This window comes from Aquarana catesbeiana, linkage group LG05 (genome assembly GCF_042186555.1).
Source record: "Aquarana catesbeiana isolate 2022-GZ linkage group LG05, ASM4218655v1, whole genome shotgun sequence".
NCBI lineage: Eukaryota > Metazoa > Chordata > Amphibia > Anura > Ranidae > Aquarana > Aquarana catesbeiana.
Window position 1 is genome coordinate 255,641,808 of NC_133328.1, and position 21,947 is coordinate 255,663,754.

The following is a 21,947-nucleotide window of genomic DNA, read 5'->3' on the forward strand; positions in this document are numbered from 1 at the left end:
ATTCATATACCACAGATCATGGGACATCTTTCAAGGTGGACTGTAATATTTGTTCTTGTGTTGCTGGGACAGTGCGATGTTCCAACCGCCAGTGTTTAAATGAAATCAGCTCTGAAGATGATCGCACTATGTTTACTGGTACGTTCTTAACATGTTTCCAGCTGTTAAGGAATTGTCTGACTTCTTACCTATTTTAATATTGATTAGAGGTTTTGGGGCCAAAATGATCTCAACCTATTCTCAAACTTTAAATGGGTAAGAAGCACTGCTGTCAGATAATTCCGTGTCTGTGTGTGTGTATTGCGTGTGTATGTATATGTATATGTATATGTATATATGTATATATATATATGTATATATATATATATATATATATATATATAATGGGTAATATAAATATTAAATTAATTATTTAAATGGGTAAAAAGCACTGCTGTCAGACAATTCCGTGTCTATGTGTATATATATATGCGTGTGTATGTACAGTGGGGAAGGAAAGTATTCAGAGACCCTTAAATTTTTCACTCTTTGTTATATTGCAGCCATTTGCTAAAATGTTCATTTTTTTTCCTCATTAATGTACACACAGCACCCCATATTGACAGAAAAACACAGAATTGTTGACATTTTTGCAGATTTATTAAAAAAGAAAAACTGAAATATCACATGGTCCTCAGTATTCAGACCCTTTGCGCAGTATTTAGTAGAAGCACCCTTTTGATCTAATACAGCCATGAGTCTTTTTGGGAAAGATGCAGCAAGTTTTTCACACCTGGATTTGGGGATCCTCTGCCATTCCTCCTTGCAGATCCTCTCCAGTTCTGTCAGGTTTGATGGTAAACGTTGGTGGACAGCCATTTTTAGGTCTCTCCAGAGATGCTCAATTGGGTTTAAGTCAGGGATCTGGCTGGGCCATTCAAGAACAGTCATGGAGTTGTTGTGAAGCCACTCCTTCATTATTTTAGCTGTGTGCTTAGGGTCATTGTCTTGTTGGAAGGTAAACCTTCAGCTCAGTCTAAGGTCCTGAGCACTCTGGAGAAGGTTTTAGTCCAGGATATCCCTGTACTTGGCCGCATTCATCTTTCCCTTGATTGCAACCATTGTCCTGTCCCTGCAGCTGAAAAACACCCCCACAGCATGATGCTGCCACCACCATGCTTCACTGTTGGGACTGTATTGGACAGGTGATAAGCAGTGCCTGGTTTTCTCCACACATACCGCTTAGAATTAAGGCTAAAAAGTTCTATCTTGGTCTCATCAGACCAGAGAATCTTATTTCTCACCATCTTGGGAGTCCTTCAGTTGTTTTTTTAGCAAACTCCATGTGGGCTTTCATGTGTCTTGCACTGAGGAGAGGTTTCTGTCGGGCCACTCTGCCAGAAAGTCCCTACTGGTGGAGGGCTGCAGTGATGGTTGACCTTCTACAACTTTCTCCCATCTCCCGACTGCATCTCTGGAGCTCAGCCACAGTGATCTTTGGGTTCTTCTTTACCTCTCTCACCAAGGCTCTTCTCCCCCAATAGCTCAGTTTGGCCAGATGTCCAGCTCTAGGAAGGGTTCTGGTCGTCCCAAACATCTTCCATTTAAGGATTATGGAGGCCACTGTGCTCTTAGGAATCTTAAGTGCGGCAGAAATTTTTTTGTAACCTTGGCTAGATCTGTGCCTTGCCACAATTCTGTCTTTGAGCTCTTCAGGCAGTTCATTTGACCTCATGATTCTCATTTGCTCTGACATGCACTGTGAGCTGTAAGGTCTTATATAGACAGGTGTGTGGCTTTCCTAATCAAGTCCAATCAGTATAATCAAACACAGCTGGTCTCAAATGAAGGTGTAGAACCATCTCAAGGATGATCAGAAGAAATGGACAGCACCTTAGTTAAATATATGAGTGTCACAGCAAAGAGTCTGAATACTTAGGACCATGTGATATTTCAGTTTTTCTTTTTTAATAAATCTGCAAAAATGTCAACAATCCTGTGTTTTTCTGTCAATACGGGGTGCTGTGTGTACATTAATGAAGAAAAAAATAAACTTAAATGATTTTAGCAAATGGCTGTAATATAACAAAGAGTGAAAAATTTAAAGGGGTCTGAATACTTTCCATCCCCACTGTATGTGTGTGTCTATATATATATATATATATATATATATATATATAATATATATATACATATACAGTTATCACCATCAATACATTTTAGAAATGTTATTTGTATAGTTATTACGCAAATACATCACTTTATTATATGACACGGTGGCGATTTGTTCATAGATAGACAATTGTCATTCAAGGTAGAGATTCAGTAGTTTCTTCGATGCATTTTGCGATAAGCTTTACTACCTAATGAGAATCTACTGTATCATATAGAAAAAATGTTGTACATATAAAAATTAGAGACATGGTGGCTAATTGAGGTGCACATGTTCCCATTTAGATTCAATAAACATTATCATAGATATGTCTACAAAAATATATTTGTGTTTTGCCTATATAAAACATGCCACATGTGCAGGTCATCAAATAAGCGACGCTTTGACAATTAACAATTTGTTTCAGGGTCCATGTTCAACCATTGGGAAGAAAAATTTTTCTACTTGGTATAATTCATAGAGGCCTGAACTAGGAATTATGCTCTGCTGGACCTGGTAATCTCAAACCATGCAGAGCTTATTACTAATGTTCATATAAAAGACCATCTGGGTGGAAGTGACCATAACATAATGATTTAATTTAAAGTAAGCTGTAAGCAACAAGCACATACTGAAAATATAAAAACACCTAACTTTAAGAGAGCAAATTTTACAAGAATGAGGGCTGCTCTTTAGACTGGGAGGGAATATTGGCATCGATGAACATAGATCAGAAATGGGAATTCTTCAAAAAGACTGTATGTGAACACACTTACAATACAAAATATATTCCCATGGGCAAGAAGTTTAAAAGGCTAAAAATAAAACCTATGTGGCTCACAGCCAAAGTTAAAAAAAGCTAACAATAAGAAAAGAGCTTATAAAAAAAAATAAAAGCGCACATCATCTTTTAAATGTTACAACGAATATAACAGAATATGTAAAAGGAAAATCAAGGCTGCAAAAATTCAAAACAAACAACAGATTAGAAAAGATAGTAGGACAACCTCCCAAAAATTCTTCAAATACCTGTATATTAACCATTTGCTGACCAGCCGCCGTCATTATACAGTGGCAGGAGGGCACTATCCCAGGAGCCGTCGTAGCTGTACATTGGCTCCTTTAAGTGGGATAGCAGGCGTGCATCAGGGGTGCCGATGCTCGTGACCGCCGGCCACAATCGATCGTGGGAACGAGAGGCAGAACAGGGACCTGTGTGTGTAAACACACACATCCCAGTTCTGCGAGGAGAGAGAGATCGTGAGTTCCTACGAGCTGGGAACCACGATCTCTCATCTCCTATAGTCAGTCCCATCCCCCACAGTTAGAACACACACATAGGGAACACAGTTAACCCCTTGATCGCCCCCTAGTGTTAACCCCTTCCCTACCAGTGACATTTACACAGTAATCATTTTTATAGCACTGATCGCTGTATAATTGGCAATGGTCCCAAAAATGTGTCAAAAGTGTCCGATATGACCACCATAATGTCGCAGTCCTGATAAAAATCGCAGATCGCCTCCATTACTAGTAAAACAATTTAAAAAAATAAAAATGCCATAAATCCAACCCCCATTTTGTAGATGCTATAACTTTTGCGCAAACCAATCAGTATACACTTTTTGCGATTTTTATTACCAAAAATATGTAGAAGAATACATATTGGCCTAAACTGAGGAAAAAATTTGCTTTTTTTTAAAAAAAATGGGGCTATTTATTACAGCAAAAAGTACAAAATATTGTGTTTTTTTTTCAAAATTGTCCCTCTTTTTTTGTTTATAGCTCAAAAAAAACAAAAACGCAGAGATGATCAAATAGCACCAAAAGAAAGCTCTATTTGTGAGAAAAAAAGGACGTCAATTTTGTTTGGGTACAGCGTCGCACGACTGTGCAACTGTCAGTTAAAGTATCGCAGTGCCGTATCGCAAAAAATGGCCTGGTCATTGAGCAGCCAATTCTTCCGGGGCTTAAATGGTTAATAGTAAAACAGTCATGTCTCAGCATGTGGGCCCTTTACAAAATAATCTAGAGTGGGTGACTGGGGACAAAGAGAAGGCAAATTTATTAAATAACTTCATCAGCTCTGTGTATACAAAGGAGCATGTCCATAATGGGGTTTTTATTGACACAGCCCCAAATACTCCACAATGGTTTAAAATTGATATCTAGATAAAGGAAGGCCCGTAGACGTGGTGTATCTGGATTTTGCAAAAGCAAATTACATCCAAGTTATGAGAAAAAAACAATAATATATAAATAAAAAACCAAACATCTTTGTGTCAAGCAAGTTCACAGTGAAATAATTAATTAATATTGAAGTATCATCAAATATAAAAAATTCTCAATTTTCAGCAAGTCTACAGTGAAAAGGGTATATATTGAAAAAATATATTGAAAAAAAAAATTATATATAATAATGCCCCACAAGGTGACTCTTGTGATGATGATCCAGGTAATAAGATCAGTGACTTCACACATGTGCTCCCCCCCCCTGTGTGACTGTGCTCACCTCAAGGTGTGTGACCACACAATCAAGTTTGCTCTACAAAAGCAGCTGAACCACCTCTGGGCTCTAAGTATAACGGGCTTTGCAGGATCCCCCAGGTATAATCCAGAGATGTTGTCCTCAATTTAAAGTAAGAAAGAGGCTAGATAGCGCATTATCGTTTGAGTATAAATTTATTGTAGGTAAAAAACATCAGGGTACTCACAGTTCACAAGTGCTTCCAGCGCACCAAACTATAAAAAACATTCCGTATAAAAATCCTCTCCAAACAGCTTGCAAACTTGTGTATATCAGCAGCTTGCTCAGAGAGCATGTAACTGTCTCCTCTACCATCCTGGCCCCTCCCCTACATGTGACGACACATGGCTAATCACATGTCTTCCTCAGGGGGATCTGATTGGATGGTGGAAGCTGCTGGAATATATACTGTGTCGGCGGACATTTAAGTGAAGCCGCGATATGCGCCATTTTGTTGTGGGTCTGGAGCCGCGGACCGCGAATATTGTTGCTGGCTACAAAATCCATAAAAATACTATGGCAGCCATGATATTGAAGCCTCAACATGCGCCACATAATTGCGGGATAGCTCAGTAACCCCTAGATCAATCTAATGTTCATTCCCTCACTAAATACAGGACAGGGAGAGCACACAAGAACAAAGCCCCTTAGAGAGGAATAACAATGTATATACCATTCCCTAATTCATTACTACAATGCTTGTAGCGGCCCCATTGGCTTTGAGTAAATAATGAGAGGAGAGCGTCTGACGGGTGCAGTACTTTTGCCTCAAAGGTGTGGGGGTCCCCCCCAAAATCCATACCAGACCTTATCCGAGCACGCAGCCCAGCCGGTCAGGAAAAGCCGCATGCCCTCAACATGGGGGGTGGGTGCTTTGGGGAAGGGGGGTGCCCTGCGGCCCCCCACCCCAAAACACCTTGTCACCATGTTGATGAAGACAAGGGCCCCTTCCCGACAACCCTGGCCGTTGGTTGTCGGGGTCTGCGGGCGGGGGGCTTATCGGACTTCATAAGGGGTGACATCACCAGGTGACCATGCCCCATGCCTATATAAGTATATACGGCATTACAGCGGGAGAGAGCATTGTGTCAATATCGGAAGAGAAGAGGGAAGAAGACGACGGAGAAGACCGGGCCAACGCTAGCAAAAGAGCGGCAAAAGAGCAGAAGATAGCGGAGGAGCCTGGCAGAAGAATCCGGAGAGCAGGAGAAGAGGCCGGAGAGAACAGAGGAGTCGGAAGAGACCCCCGAAGTCGCAAGAGACCCCCGGAGCTGCCTAATAAATTACTTTAAAACCTGTCTAGTGTGTTTTTATTGACACTTTTTTTCCCCAGGTGAATGGTTAGGGGTATGATGTACCCCCATACTCAATCACATAGGGTGGGGGGCCGGGATCTGGAGGCCCCCTTATTAAAGGGGGCTCCCAGATTCTGATAAGCCCCCCGCCGGCTGACCCCGACAACCAACGGCCAGGGTTGTCGGGAAGAGGCCCTTGTCCTCATCAACATGGCGACAAGGAGCTTTGGGGTGGGGGGGCCGCAAGGCGCCCCCCTTCCCCAAAGCACCCATCCCTCCATGTTGAGGGCATGTGGCCTGGTACGGTTCAGGAGGGGGGCGCTCGCTCGTCCACACCCCCTTTCCTGACCGGCCGGGCTGCATGCTCGGATAAGGGTCTGGTATGGATTTTAGGGGGGACCCCCACGCCATTTTTTCGGCGTAGGGGGTTCCCCTTAGAATCCATACCAGACCTAAGGGCCTGGTATGCTCTTGGAGGGAAATTCCTTCTCACGCTCACTGCAATAGGAAAATGTGTTTTTTGCTTAATGCAGCCAGCGCGAGATGTACAGTACCCTGTCGCCGAGAACCAGTGCGAGAAACACATTCTTGCGGGCAGGTACTGTAGCTGCCACTGGCATCTCTGAGACATACCTTCCTTGATTATAACTATGTTGTTTACATTCAGGTTACGTCGAGGTATGTGCCATTTCTGTCTTGTGGAAACACTCATGAGGTATTCCCTTTTCCACCGGCTCCAGAACTGTTCTGTTATAGTTTGGCTGCGGCCAATGGTGATGAGTAGCTGCATGGTAATGGGACAGGACTAACTGAGTAAAGTGCCCTTCCCTTGGGAGGATGACTGGGTGTTTTGTTTCTTGACTAAGGGTTGATCTTGACAGCCTTCCACCAACATGAAGAAGTCCTTGAACCAGAATGAGGTCATCATAACTAAGAGGGCTTGAACTTGGAAGGGTATCTCCTCTTTGAAGAAGTTTTAGCTATTGGGGAAGAACTTGCTGTTGAACTAAACCTATCACTACCTCCCCAGCCTTCTTTCGTTCCTCCACAGTCACAAGATTGCTGTAGGGATGGGTTGCCTTAACGAGCATTAACCAACTGGGAAACTTGTTCAGACGGTTTAGAATATCAGTTTGTCCACCAACTTGTGAGGCAAGGGTTGTAATGGGTTTGACTTCGGGGTAGCCTACAATCTATTCTGCTGAAGAGCTTGGAGATGCAAGCACTTTAGATTTCCATAGGAAACTAGGCCCGGATAACCAGCTTGAAGGGGAAATATCTGCTACACGAAGACCCCTGGATGCATGGTCGGCTGGGTTTTGTGCTGTATCCATATAATGCCAATGAGTTGGATCTGTAATCTGTTTTATGAGTTGAACACGATTGGCTACAAGCACATGAAATCTTCTCGCTTCAGTAATGATATAGGCCAAAACTACATGGGAGTCTGTCCAGAAGAATTCTTCATCATTTTCTATTTCAAGTTCTGCCTTGAACACAACACTTAGTCTTGCTGTGCTGTCTGCAGCTGAGAGTTCAAGCCTTGGGATGCTCACGATCTTCGTTGGCGCGACTCTTACTTTAGCCATCAAGAAGCTGCAATGAACTTGAATTCTGTAATTTTTGTACCTAAGGTACGAACAGGCACCATATCCTACGTTGCTGGCATCGGAAAAGTGGTGTAGTTCCACCTTCACCCTGTTACTGAAGTCAGGAGGATGGTAGCATCTGGGTATCTTGATTTCCCTTAAAGCTTGCAGACTACTCTTCCAGGCCTCCCACCGTGGGCTTAAGCTCTCAGTAAGTGCTTCATCCCAACTGATGACCCTGCAACAAAGCTCCTGAAGAATGCAATTGCCACTCAGTATGAAGGGAGCTGAAGCCTAGAGGGTCATAAAGGGAGCCTAAGACTGACAGAATACCATGACGAGTTGAGGGTCGATCCTTTATGTAAACGCTGAAGGTGTCGTTTTCAATTGACCACTGAATGCCAAGTACTTGTCCTTCTGATGTTGAGTCTGGGTTAAGTTTGAGAGATTCACTAGTTGTTTCTCTTTCTGATGGAGCTACACAAGACAGGACATCCCTTTTATTAGCGTTGAACTTATGCAGTCTTAAGTCAGCATTTTTACATAATCCTTGCGCTTCGAGGATTAGATTTGTAGCTTCACTGATTGTTGAAACACTGGTTAGGCCGACATAAAAGTTTGTCTCAATGAAAGCTGATGCTGAAGGATATTCTGGCTTGTATTGTTGTGCAAGATACTTGAGGTCGAAGTTGGCACATCCTGGAGAGGAACTGGCACAGAAGAGTTGAACTTCCACTCTGTATTCTTTGGGTTCTGTTTCCAACTGGCCGTTCTGCCACCAAAGGAACCTTAAGTAATTGAGCATTTCTGGGGAGATTTAGAACTAGTGGAATATCTTTTCAATGTTGCATATCACAGCAACTGCTTCCTTCCTGAAGCGACAGAGGACTCCCACTAGAGAATTTATCAGGTGGGAACCTGTCAATAAGGTGTCGTTTAGGGAGATGCCTTGAAACTTTGCTGAACAATCAAAGATGACTCTTAACTTGTCTGGCTTCTTGGGGTGATAAACCCCGTGATGTGGGATGTACCACACTGTCTCTTTGTCTGATAATGAAAGGGCTGGTTCTGCATCACCTTTTCAGACCGTTTCTTCCATGAATGCAGTGTAGTGTTCGTAGTACTGTTAATTGGCCTTTAACTTTTTCTTTAGATGTTGAGGTCGAATAATGGCCAGCCTTTTATTGTTTGATAGTGCCGGTTGACTGTTGTCTTTGAAGGGTAACAGCATCTCATAGTGTCCATCTTTCTTTTTCATTATGGTTTCAGAGAGAAGAAGTGGATTTACTGATCCTATTATGCTCCAGCCGAGCATAGTTTTTTGAGCAAAGGGTTCATCTTCGGAGCCAGTAACGACCTCCAAGTCAGCCAGTGCTGATGGGCAATCATAACCAATCAGCAGTCCGACATCGCAGTCTTAAAGTGGCTGTACCTTGTTTGCCAAATGCTTGAGGTGTGGCCACTGAAGTGCAGTCTCGTTGCTGGGGATGTGAGACTTATCTACTGGAATGAAATCTCTTGTATTAGGCTTGACGGAGTTGGACTAGAGCTTTAAAGTTAAAACCACGCATTTGCAGACTGTGAGCAATTTGGCTTGATATAACTGTATCAATGGCTGTCATGGTGCTGAGCTTTAGCTGTAATGGCTTGGTGCTCGCACTTAGCTTAGATACCAGGTCTGCCAAAATAAAGGTTGAATCGCTCTGCGTGTCAAGTAAGGCACAAGTGAGGATTTCTCTCTGAGGCTCCGCTGCAGTTGACAACAGAACTAGAACAATGCAGGATGTGGCAAGAGTATGCCTTGTCAATGTATGGGACATAGCTTTGGGAAAATTGTCGTTTACCTTATCTCCCATAGCTACTGAATCATCGTTTGGTGTTTTGACAGGCTCAGTGTTTCTCTGTATGTGCAAACAGGTTGGATGATGTCATCTACATATGCTACATGTGTGTCTTCCTTTGCAGTCTTTTGTAATGTGGCCCTTTCTTAAGCAACCAAAGCAGAGGTGGTTTTCATAAATGAAGGCCTTCCTTTCAATCGATGGTCTTTCCTGCAAAAGTCGAACATTTAGCGACGCTGTGTGTTTTGTCTTTGCAGACTAGGCAAGGTGGTTTTGGTCTTGAAGCCAAGATCTCTGGAACACTGGAGGTGGAGAGCTTCATTTGAGTGCTTGTGTGGAGCACCTTGGCTCTTTTGGGAATTCTTTGTTCTTGGTACAGAGAAGGAAGGGGGAGTCAATGGGGTTGCATGCTATCTTGGCTTCCTTCTGAAAGAACTTTGTGAAATGAGCAAAAGTTGGGTATTCTTGAGACTTGTCTAATTCGTCCACAACGATGTGACTCCAGCTGCACACGACCCATTCACGCAGTTTCTTGAGAAGCTTGTGGTTTTCTTCACAAACATTTGGACTAGCTAGGCCTTTAACATGGGGAAGTTTAGTCAGCCTTTCTCTCAAAGCTCTTTGCACTATGAATGGACCTCTATACCTGTCCTGTAGGATTCCCCAGGCACCTAGATGAGCGTCTTCTGAATTTCGATAGAAGAAACCTTCCACTGCCTTATGAGCATCACCACCGAGATACCTCTTCAAGTATAACATTTTTTCGCACACAGGGAGTGGTTTTTGATCAATTAACGCCATAAAGTTTATCTTCCAATCTATGAATTTTAAAGGATCACCTGTAAATACAGTTGGTTCAGGTATAGGGAGACGGTTGGTGATGAGCAGACTTGCAAGTCCAGGAATTAGACTAACTTCTTCTTGTGGTCTTGACACCTTAAGTGGTGTATTTGAAGGTTCAAATGGCACAGCTTTCGGATTCAGTGAGGTTTGTGGTTCATTTTTCTTGTAAAGGTTTTTCACCTTGTGTTCTGTCTCCTGTTCGCAATATTCAAAACTATCATAAGCGTAGTAAGCTTTCACTCTTGCTGCAGCTACCTTGACTTCATTTTCTGCTTGTAGCTGTTGCAGTCTTGTCTTTTCCTCATCTAACTTAAGTTTAATTTCGGCCAAGCTTAGCTTGTTGCTCACGCATCTGTTGCATCGCCTTTGCCTGTTCTATCTTGGGTGCAAGGTCGGCTTCTGCGTCTGCGCGTTTGCTAGAAGATCTGGAAGTGTCTCTTGAGCTAGAGTGTGGTAATGACTCTGAGAGGGCAGTTTCTGTTTCTGTGTTTCCAAAGACTGACTTGTGCTCTTCTTTATTAAGTACCATCCTCACTCTTTCCTTCCTAAGTTGATCATTAAAGGTTTCCTCTACATTCTCTAGCCGTTTGCTGGTGAAGTTGCAGGTTTCAGCTGTTAACGTGGTGCATGCATCCATTCTTTTAACAAGCGTATGGGGTAGTGGAATGATTACGGCAAATCGACTCATACTGTTGGTGTACGAATGCTTCTTTGGCTTTAATCTCCTTCATCAAGGTCTTCGGCTAAGCAGAAGTTCTTTAACTTCATCCTAATTTCTTTTGCTAGCTCCTTCGCCTTGTTGAATGCTATTTCATTTTTCTTAACTGTTTGTGTGCATTTCTTGGCCCTTTCCTGTTAAGCTTCACTGTCTGGAGCTGGATTGCACTTGTTGTGACTAGGTGGGTTTATCTGTTTCTTTAGTGGGTGACAACATTTTGTTCTAGTGTGCCTTTGCCTTTCAAGTGTGTGTGTTCCTGAAACTTAATTTGAATGAGAGTTGGCTCACACTTGCTACTAAGGGGCTAGGAAAGAAAATAGGCATTTACACTTGTAACTTATAAAGATTAACAAACAATGCATACCATACGACAAAATGCTGTTAAACAAATATACTGCTGATATTTTTTAACCAGACAATTTACTCTTTATGAACTTAACAACAGTTTAGTGGATTAGGAACTTAGGAGATAGTGTTGCTTACAATTTGACACTAGGCCTCTAAACACTAGGCACTCATATCACGAATATAATAACTTAGTCATTGCTTTAGTAAAATATTAATTATTTGGTTCGTATACTAATAAAGGCGATTTCCATATAAAGCAGCCCGCTATATTTAAATGTCCACGTGACGCTTTTACTTTTCAGCCTATTCTCTGTTGCTAAGATGTCGTCCGCAGGTGTCCTTGCGAGGTGTTGGGAGGCTTTTACTCACAGTCTGATGAAGACAGCGACGCAGCCGGTGATGGCAGAGATGCATCGTCGAGTCTCCATCGCGAGCGACAAGTTTTCACTGTAGCGGCCTTATTGGCTTTGAGTAAATAATGAGAGGAGAACTTCTGACCGGTGCAGTACTTTTATTCTTTTGCCTCAAAAGGTGTGCAGTAGGGTTGAACACCACAGAGGTTAATACTTTTAACTCCTTAAGCAGCTTAAGCAGGTTAAGCACCTTAAGCACCGTTAAAACTGTAAAATGACATACAGTACATTTGTTTACAGAGATCACCAAAAGGGGGTTACAACAGAATTACAAATGTGGAATTACAAATTGGGGTTCCGGTATCTACACAAATTATCTAAATTAACATTAAACATCTAAGGAAACATGACTATATGTTCAAAGCACGTCTTTTAACTAACAGCATGGACTCAATTTATGCCTAAAAACATGTATATTTTTATAGACAGTGCAGCTTTGCTGCATACCTTGCTTCGCTTGCCAAGGGGTGCAACTTTAAACTTTAGAACATTTCAATAAACAATCGCCTTCCCACGAGGTACTGCTGACTTGTTTGCCTCTGAATGCTGAATCAATGAGAACCCCCTTTCTCCAAAACTAGAGGAAGGAGGAAGTGTCTGATGATTAAAACATTCCCCAGGGAAACACAAGGAAGGCATAAAGGTTCCACCTGTCAGTCAGTGCTGAACAAAGGTTTAAAGTGACAAGCAAACAGTTACAATGTTGATCCACTATTAACCCTAATGGTACAGTATGTAGATAGCCGGATAATACACCGTTAACCATACAATGATACATTATATTAATTGCTGGATGATAACATACAGCTGTGTAATTTGTAGCCTAACATCTAATATTCATCAATTATACCTGGCCTATTATACTTAGGGCCCAGAGGTGTTTCAGCTGCTTTTGTAGACCAAACTTGATTGTGCGGTCACACACCTTGAGGTGAGCACAGTCACACAGGGGGAAGCACGTTTGTGAAGCCACTGATCTTTTTACCTGGATCATCATCAGAAGAGTCACCTTATGGGACATTATTATATATCTTTTTTTTTCAAAATATACCCTTTTCACTGTGGACTTGCTGAAAATTGCGAATTTTTGATATTTGATGATACTTTAATATTAATGAATTATTTCAATGAGAGACTTGCTTGACACAAAGATGTTTGGATTTTTATTCATATAGTATTGTTTTTTCTTATAACCTGGATGTAATTGTTCACGGATCAATTCTTGGTATTTACACTAGTAAGGTTAATATCACATAGCTCTGCGTTTTCAGTATATTCTAATGGTGGGCATCAGGGCTTTTTTTCAGGGGGAACTTGGTGGAACTCAGTTCCACCACCTCTGGCTCAGACCCCTTGGTGCCTGCTCATGACAATCACTTGTAAACACAGAAGTCTGGTTTCTGTGTTTACAAGTGACAGCTCTGCACTCTGTATGTAATGCAATCCTGGTATTTAATGCCCCTTTAAGACCCTCTCACTGTTTTCGTGAAATTTGACTGAACACACCCACTATTTGATGTGATTTGGAGGGTGTGTGTAGGGGGAGGGGCTTTGTGGGACGTGGTTAAGTTCCAGCACCTATTGTTTGAGAAAAAAAGCCCTGGTGGGCATACCACACACTGTTTCTGGGAACCCAAGAATGCAGCCGATAGTTCTGCCAGCTGACCATAGAGCTGATTGGAGACCGAAAATGGCTCCAACCATTTCTATGGTCTAAGAAACTAGAGGCTACGAGCATTTCATCACTTTGGTTGCGACAGATATAAACAGCGACATTTTTAAATTGGTAAAGCATCCGATCTTGGGATGTCAACTTTGCGATAAGGGGTCATCGGGGGGGGGGGGTTGTGCTTCTATGTAAATCTAAAGTGGTAACCTGTTAAGGCTTTTAAAGCATTGGCTATTTAAAAATGTACATAGTTTGTCGCCGTTGCACAGGCGTGCACAATTTTAAAGCATGTCATGTTTAGTTTACTTGGCATAAGTTCGTCTTTTATATTTTACTTTTATTTGCATTTGAAATAAGCTTCTAATGTGTATGTAAAGCCAATACAGTTCAAACACCACCCCACCCCCCCCAAATTACCCTTTTTTGGAAAGTAGACACCCCAAACTTGCTGAGAGTCATTTTAAATCCATGGAATATTTTTTTGCCACAAGTTTCTGGAAAATTACAAAGTTTTCACTTAATTGATATATTGCTCACACATGCCATTTGTATATGTGGAATTAGACCAAAACATGCATTCTGCTACTTCTCCTGAGTATGGGGATACCATATGTGAGCAACTTTTTGGCAGTCTAGCCATGTACAGGACCCCAAAATCCAATGGGCACCTTTGGACTTTTAAGGGGTCTTATTTCCTCATTACACTTCCTGACTATCTGTCACAGTTTCAGAGGCCCTGAAACGCCAGGATAGTACAAAACACCCCCTAAATGAGCCTTTTTTGGAAAGTAAACACTCCAAGGTACATTATGTGCTAAGAGGCATGGTGAGTATTTTACAGATCTCATTTGTTGCCACAAGTTTTTGAAAAATGAAGAAAGAGCACGGAAATGTATTTTCCTGACAGACTCCATGGCAGTCTACGTGTGGATTAACCTTGGACTTCTCTACAATGCTATAGGACCCCACTCCCATAAATTTGAGCTCACCGCTAGAGACTGCGTTCCTTTTTTGTCCTCCTCATTGGACCTACAAGCAATGAACTCACGTTTACGGATATCCAGTCGATCGAGGTTGATTACGGGCATACGGTCTAGTGGTGTCAGGATAGCCCAGGGCCCAGCCATGGGTGGGTGGGTGGCTCCAGGCCTATGTGTCGTGTGGTGGGGACGGCCTTTGTATGCCCAGGCGTGGTGGATCGGCTGGCAGGTCTGAAGATCCCTTCATGGCAGCAGTTTTTGTATATATGCCCTCTTGTCTGTCTCCCCTCATGTGCCTTTTTTCTTTTTCCCCTTCTCTCTGCTTTTTTCTTCTATGGCGCAGGACACGGCTCCCCCTTCTGGGTCGCACAGACTGGACACGACGGTGACGCCATTACAGCAGGGATATTTAAATCCCTCTGAGCCCCTGTCATATTGGGGATTACTGTGGGCAGCTTGCGACAGCTCCTCCAGGCGCCAGGGTCTCAGCTCAAGGTAAGCTCCAGTCTGGGGCTATGGTGCAGAAGGAGGGGGGCTGAGATGGCTCTTAAAGGGGAAGCTGCACTGCTATTTGTACTCCTTTCTCCTGGGATGTGTGGGTGTTCCTAGAAGGCTGCAGGATCGTCTCCTATCCGTCCACCAGGGTGCCATTGACAGGTCACCGCCTCCATGCAGCCAGCCCTCACGCTCTAGGTACATGGGGTGTGAGAAGGGCCACGGTGGAATAGACATATTCCCTAACGTCGTGTTTTCTACCATCCCCTTTTTTAGCCCTTCCAGGTCTGACCACCAGTTTACTGTCCAAGACAACAGGGACCTTGCCAGGCCGCAACGTCAACCTTCCTCATCCAGGTCCAGACGTGACCCTCCGTCTAGGACCCATCAACAGAGGAGATGCCCCCATTCCACCTCCAGACACCGCACCCACCACCACGACAGCCTCTCTGATTGCAGAGCCTGCTGGGGATGTGGGATTCGAGTCCCAGAGGGCAAGTCCTTATGTGACCCTTGTTATGCCAAGGGGGTCGGGGAAAAAGAGGCTGAAAACCAACATATGAAATCACTAGTTAAGCATGTGGTGCAGCAATCCCTCAAGGAGTGGAGTACATCCCGCACATGGAGCCTGTCCACCACTCTATCTGGCTCCCTGGCTGACAAGGCCCAGGAGAATCCCGGCCCATCCCAGCCTTATGATACTTCCCCGGGTCTTCGGATAGCGAGTTGGAGGGAGACGAATTTGTCGGAGGCTTCGACTTCGCCCTTGTTTCCCCACTAACTAAAGCGGTCAAAGAGGCCCTTAAGTGGGAAGATCCTTCCACTCCCCCGGCTAAGCAGAGGAAGTTCTTTAAATATCTGGGGAAGGAGAGTTCCAATTTCCTGCTCCTTTCCGAATTGAAGGATATCATTGACGAGGAGTGGAGCAAGGTAGATAAGAAGACTTCTATGTCAAGTAAAACCTCCAGATTATACCGCTTCAAGGCAGAGGAAGTGAAACATCTGTAAAATGCTCCCCTCGTAGACGCAGCACTGATGCGACTTGCCAAACATGTCACTCTTCCCTTAGAGGACGCTGTATCCTTCGAGGATGGGCTCGAGTGGAGAATAGACCAAGACTTTAAGAGGATTTACGAGCTAGCCGGTATGGCTTGCAAACCCGCCTTGGCCCTCGTGGCCATGTCCAAGGCAATTGGAGGCCTGGACAGAGAATGTGGACTCTGTGCTCAGAGGAGTCTCAGAAGAACTGGCCAGGGGCTTGGCAGTCCAGGAATTGAAGCTGGCAGTGGCCTTCCTGGAGGAGGCTTCAATCGACCTTTTCGGCCTGTTGGCCCAGACTATTCTGTCCTCGGTCACAGCTAAGCGGGCCTTATGGTTGCGCCCTTGGCTCTCTGATCCAGCAATCAAACAAGCCTGTTGTTCGGCAACAGCCTGGACAGCGCCATAGCCTAGCCTGGGCCACGGGTGGGAAGCCACGCTTTCTGCCCCAGGATAGGCGTCTGTTGGGTCAGAAGAGGCCCCAGCGCAGAAGACGTAATACTGAGCGTTCAAGGGAAGCACGCTACTATAGGCCCGGCCGAGACTTTAGAAGCAATTGGAGCAGAAGGCAGACATCCTTCCAAAAGCCTGCTAAAAGCCAGGCGTCCAGTGGACGAGAGCCAGCTAAGTCGTTTTGAGATTGGGCCCACCCAGGCGGGTCAGGTGTGGGCGTGTCTGCTTCTCTTCTGACACGTCTGGGTGGCCTCAATCTCGGACTACTGGACCATCAAGACTGTCTCCACAGGCCGCACATGGTCCTTCACCAGTACTCCTCCCCCCAGATTTATTTCTACCCTGCTACCACGGTCAGAAGAAAAGAAGCAGGTGTTACTGTCCTACATGGATTCACTGTTAGCACAGGGAGCAGTGGTGCCTGTTCCGAAAGGCAAAGAGTTCTACGGGTTACTACTCCTCTCTTCCTAGTGCAGAAGAAAAACTGTGCATGGCGCCCCGTGATAGACCTAACTTACCTAAACAGGTTTTAAAAAAAAATACGAAAGATTCAAAATGGAGACTCTGTCTACCATTGGGCAAGCTGTACAGCCAGGTGATTAGCTGATCTCTAATGACTTAAAAAGTGCCTATTTTCAGGTGCCTGTGGCAAAAGAATTCCGCAAATACCTCCGACTTAGGGTCGGGCAGGAACATCTACAGTTCACCTACCTCCCTTTCGGGTTAACAACCTCATCTCGAGTCTTTTCCAAAGTTCTTCTGGCCGTGGTGGTCCTCATCAGAATGAAAGGAATATGCTTGTATCACTATCTCGACGACCTCTTGCTACTATACCAAGACAGGGAGCAGCTGCTGATCCACAGGCAGCAGGTTATCACCGCACTGCTAGTATTCACTTGGCTCCTAAACATGACGAAAAGCTATCTGGAACCAGTCCAGCACCTGATATACTTAGGGGCCCAGTTTGACACCGTGGAAAGTACCATCTCTCTCCTAGTAGAGAAGATTCCAGTCATTCAAGAAAGAATTTCACATGCCCTGAACCCCTCATGCCTGAGTGCCTCACAGTGCCTGAATGTTATCAGCACGATGGTTTCTACGACACCCATGGTCAAATGGTCTCTGTGGAGATTACTCCCTTTCCAGACAGGGTTTCTCCAGCAATGGAACGGCAATCAATCCATTCACATAACATCAGTGACAAACAGCCTCTTGTGGTGGCTTCAGCGCACAAATCTGCTCACCTGCCACTCCATTGCCCCTGTCTTGTGGGTCACGGTCATAACCAATGCCAGCGGTGCTGAATGGGGAGCCCTCTGCAGGTCAGAACTTGCACAAGGCAGGTGGGATGCCCAACCTGTGCTCAAACATCCTGGAACTACGGGCAGCCTGTTGTGCCCTTCAATCTTTCACTCATATCCTGAAAGGGGAGTCATTCTTACTGAGAATGGACAACACCACAGCGGTCTCCTATGTGAAGAGGCAAGGAGCACATGGAGCTCCACGCTGCTCTAAGAATTCGAGCCCATCATATCCTGGGCTCAGAAAAACCTAGCCAATATTTCAGCGGTCTTCGTCCCCGGAGTCCAGAACGTCCAAGCGGACTTCCTGTCTCGCACACAGTTAGACAACGAGTGGTCTCTTCATGTGCAGACGTTCGAATGGATCCTTTCCTTGGGAGTAAATCTCAAAGTAGACCTATTTGCATCCCCCTGCAACTTCACGATCAAGAAGTATTACACTCGGGGCCATTGCAGCCAGACCTTCGGAGTAGATGCTCTGACAGATATCAGAAACCATGAAATCAGACCGAGACAGAAGTACAGTTAAATCACCCTTGTTTAATATTAAAAGAAAATAGAACAAACGTAGTCAAAACATAGCCAATAATTTGGTAACCGGAACAGATAGTCAGCCAAGCCAGAAGGTCAGAAATCAGTGTAGTGAAACAGCCAAGCAAGTCTTTAAACAGGAACGCAGGAGATAGTCTCTGTGATGTTGATCAAGGCGAAGGCAGAGATCTTCTGGACAGACGAGCAGGATCATCAACAGGTGAGTTACTGTGGAGAGATAGGAGCTGGCATATAGCCAACAGCTGAGCGGTCAGCTCAGAGAAGGAAGGGCTGGGGCCAGCCCTGACAACAGATCACTGAAGCTTCAACAGGGCATACGCCTTTCGCCCTCTCGCGATCATCTTCAGTTTTTTACGGAGACTCCAGGCGGAAGCAGTCAAGGTGGTGGTAATACATATATAGTGACAAGCGCGCATCCTGACACAGTGTGTATTATACAGTGTGTGTAAATCCTTAGTGTTTTGAACCCTATAGGTGTGATATTGAATAATAAATATCCAAAATAATTTATGTGAAAAAAACTTATTGAAGAATTTGTTATCGTTCCACTAAATATTGAATTACCATGCTCCAAACAATATTGTGAAAATAATAAAGTAAAAAATGTTGGTATAGTGACACCAGCCACAATGTTGCTAAAAAAAACTTTTGGTCAGCAACAATGTAGCATCCACTCATTACTCAAAATAATATTGTGAACATCATATGGTGAAATATAGTGGTATAGTGACACCAGCCACAATGTTGCAAAAAGACTCTTTGGTCAGCAACAATGTAGTATTCACTCCACACCTCAAAAATAGTGCTAGAAAAAAATAGTCCGTCAGTGAGAACTTCTTCCCCCTGAATATCCTGTGTAGGATTTAAACAACAAAAAAATATATGTATTCAAACTCAGTCCTCATAGAAATATATATTATGCTGATGATGAAATAAATCTTCTATTGGAATACAGCGATGATCTTCCTATTCAGAAAATATAGTAGAAGAGGCCGCTTACCGGATCAGATGGATCTCTGGTTAGGGAGATCAAACAAGCTTGTTGCATTAGCCTGCCGGCTTCCCTGATTATCACCTGGATGTCAGTTGTAAGATCTTCATCCACTTTACCCAATCCACAGAACAGGTATCCTCTGTTTTTGGTATACAGGATTTCCACAACTCCAGAATGATTTTAAATCTTTGAATTATCCATAGTATAGCCAAACACCTCAGTGGGAACAAAGCGGGAGAAACTCCATAGTGCAGATGTGTATTTCAAAAAATTTATTTTTAAAAAATGTATTTTTAAAAAACTTTTTCACAGTCACTTCAACAAATTCCACTGCAGTTGATCACAGCAATGACACACAGCACTCTAGGAACCACAAATCAACAACTTCAAAAGTGCACAGCAAACGGGAACCAGATAAAAAACAAAAAAAAACAGCTAAAAAGTTCAACTGCAAATTTTAGCATACATGCAGCGAGGGAGCAAACCAACTGACTGCATGGGGAAAAAAACTAAAAAAATGTGATGGCATCACAGCCTCTAGCTCCACCCGACATCCCCTAAACAGGCTTCCACTGGGAACGGAGACATGTCATGGAGACATTTTTTACTTTATTATTTTCACAATATTGTTTGGAGCATGGTAATTCAATATTTAGCGGAACGATAACAAATTCTTTAATACGTTTTTTTCACATAAATTATTTTGGATATTTATTATTCAATATCACACCTATAGGGTTCAAAACACTAAGGATTTACACACACTGTATAATACACACTGTGTCAGGATGCGCGCTTGTCACTATATATGTATTGTTATTAGGGTCTTTTGTATTTTTTTGACTAACACTAGCAGCTGCATCTAATATTTTATTTTATCTAATTTGTCTGGTTAGCGCAAAAGTTCTTTTTTCTTTATATATTTAAGGTGGTGGTAATAGCTCCTTACTGGCAGAACAGGCCATGGTTTCCCGTCTTGACCCAGCTCAGCTTCCGGGACCCGGTGCCTCTTCCTCTCAGGCCGGACCTTCTTTCTGAGGGGGCAGCCCTGCACCCTTGCCCAGCGTTACTGAGACTGATGATCTGGTTCTTGAGAGGGAGAGGCTGGAATCTCTCAGGTGTGCTTCAAGAGTGATTTTCACCCTCATGAGCTTGAGAAAGGCAAGCACGAATAAGGTCTATGGGAGAATATGGGCCAAGTTAGTTGAATTCTCATCCTCTACGGGCAGATCGGGCAGATCCAGGAGTCCAGGATATCCTCAGCTTCCTCCAATCCAGCCTAGACCTGTCTCTAACCATTAGCTCCCTCAGGGTCCAAGTCTTAGCCTTGTCGGCCTTCTCCGGAACATCACAGGGCGTTCATCCTCTAATCTGGTAGTTCTTCCATGGTGCGACAAGACTCAGGCCCCAAAGAAGACCAATCTTCTTTGGGATCTTCCTCTTGTTCTCGACTCACTGACTGGCCTCAGTACCTCAGGATCCGCTCCACTTTCTGTCAAAGACTGTTCTGCAAAAGTCACCTTCCTAGTTGCCATCACTTCAGCCAAAAGGGTTTCTGAGATTGGGTCCTTGGGTCATGAAGAACCATTCCGGACTTTCTTCCCAGACCGTGTGGTCCTCATCCCTATGCTCGGCTCAAACCCAAAAGTCACTTCAGTGTTCCTTGAGAACCAAAAAATTGTCCTACCTACATTCAGGGCCCCGGGGTCCAAGGGTATGTCGGCTTTGTGGGCAGCAGCCCGGCATGTGGCTCAAGACATCATCTGCAAAGCGGCCTTATGGACCGCCATTAATAACTTTATGTCACATTACTGCATAGAGCCTGCTTCTCTATCTTCTGTGAACTTTGGTTTAAGAATCCTGTCGGTTGACGGGCCAAATTAAATTTCTTTTGATCAGCATACCCACCCGTGTGGTCTGGCTAGGTATTTCCCACACGTAGACTGCCATGGAGTCTGTCAGGAAAACTGAAAATTTATTATCAAATACTTACCATAATTTTCCTTTCATGATGGACTCCATGGCAGACAGAGTTCCCACCCATCGGTCAAGAGTTGGCTAGTTACGGAACGCAGTCTCTAGCGGTGAGCTCAAATTTATGGGAGTGGGGTCCTATAGCATTGCAGAGGAGGAGGAGTTGACCCACACGTAGACTGCCATGGAGCCCATCAGGAAAGGAAAATTACAAGTAAGTATTTGATAATAAATTTTCTGTTTTTTCTTTTCTTCTTTTTCTTTTTTGTAAAAACAAAAAAGAAAAGAAAACAAATTTTCATGCTCTTTCTTCATTTTCCAAAAACTTGTGGCAACAAATGAGATCTGTAAAATACACACCATGTCTCTTAGCACATACTGTACCTTGGAGTGTTTACTTTCCAAAAAAGGCTCATTTGGGGGATGTTTTGATTTTTTTCAATCATTTCAGGGCCTCCAAAACTGTGATGGGTAGTGAGCAAGTGACATGAGTAAATACACCCTTTGAAAGCCTGAAGGTGGTCATTGGCTTTTGGGGGCCTGTACGTGGCTAGGCTGCCAAAAAGTTTCTCACATGTGGTATCCCCATACTGGGAAGACATATCAGAATGTGTTTTGGGGTAGCATATACCAATGGCATGAGTGAGCAACGTGTAGCAAAAGATAAAATCTTTCATGGACTCAACATGCCTCTCAGCAAATAACTTGGGGTGTCTACTTTCCGATAAGGGTCATTTGGGGTTTTTTGTACTACCCTGGCATTTTAACATCTCAAGAAATGTGATA

At 43.7% G+C, this 21,947-nt stretch overlaps 1 protein-coding gene across 4 annotated transcripts in view; it reads left to right on the forward strand.

Annotated features, from left to right (window-relative positions):
- The window catches only part of RECK (reversion inducing cysteine rich protein with kazal motifs), a 1,099,858-nt gene that overhangs the window by 784,182 nt on the left and 293,729 nt on the right, over positions 1 to 21,947 (forward strand). For 3 of the 4 annotated variants that reach the window (XM_073630723.1, XM_073630721.1, XM_073630722.1), the window contains exon 15: positions 16 to 138. The exons of the other annotated variant lie outside the window; for it this stretch is intronic. In XM_073630723.1, coding sequence (XP_073486824.1) covers positions 16 to 138 — 123 coding nt within the window. The remainder of the gene's footprint in view (positions 1 to 15; positions 139 to 21,947) is intronic. 4 annotated transcript variants of the gene reach the window in all.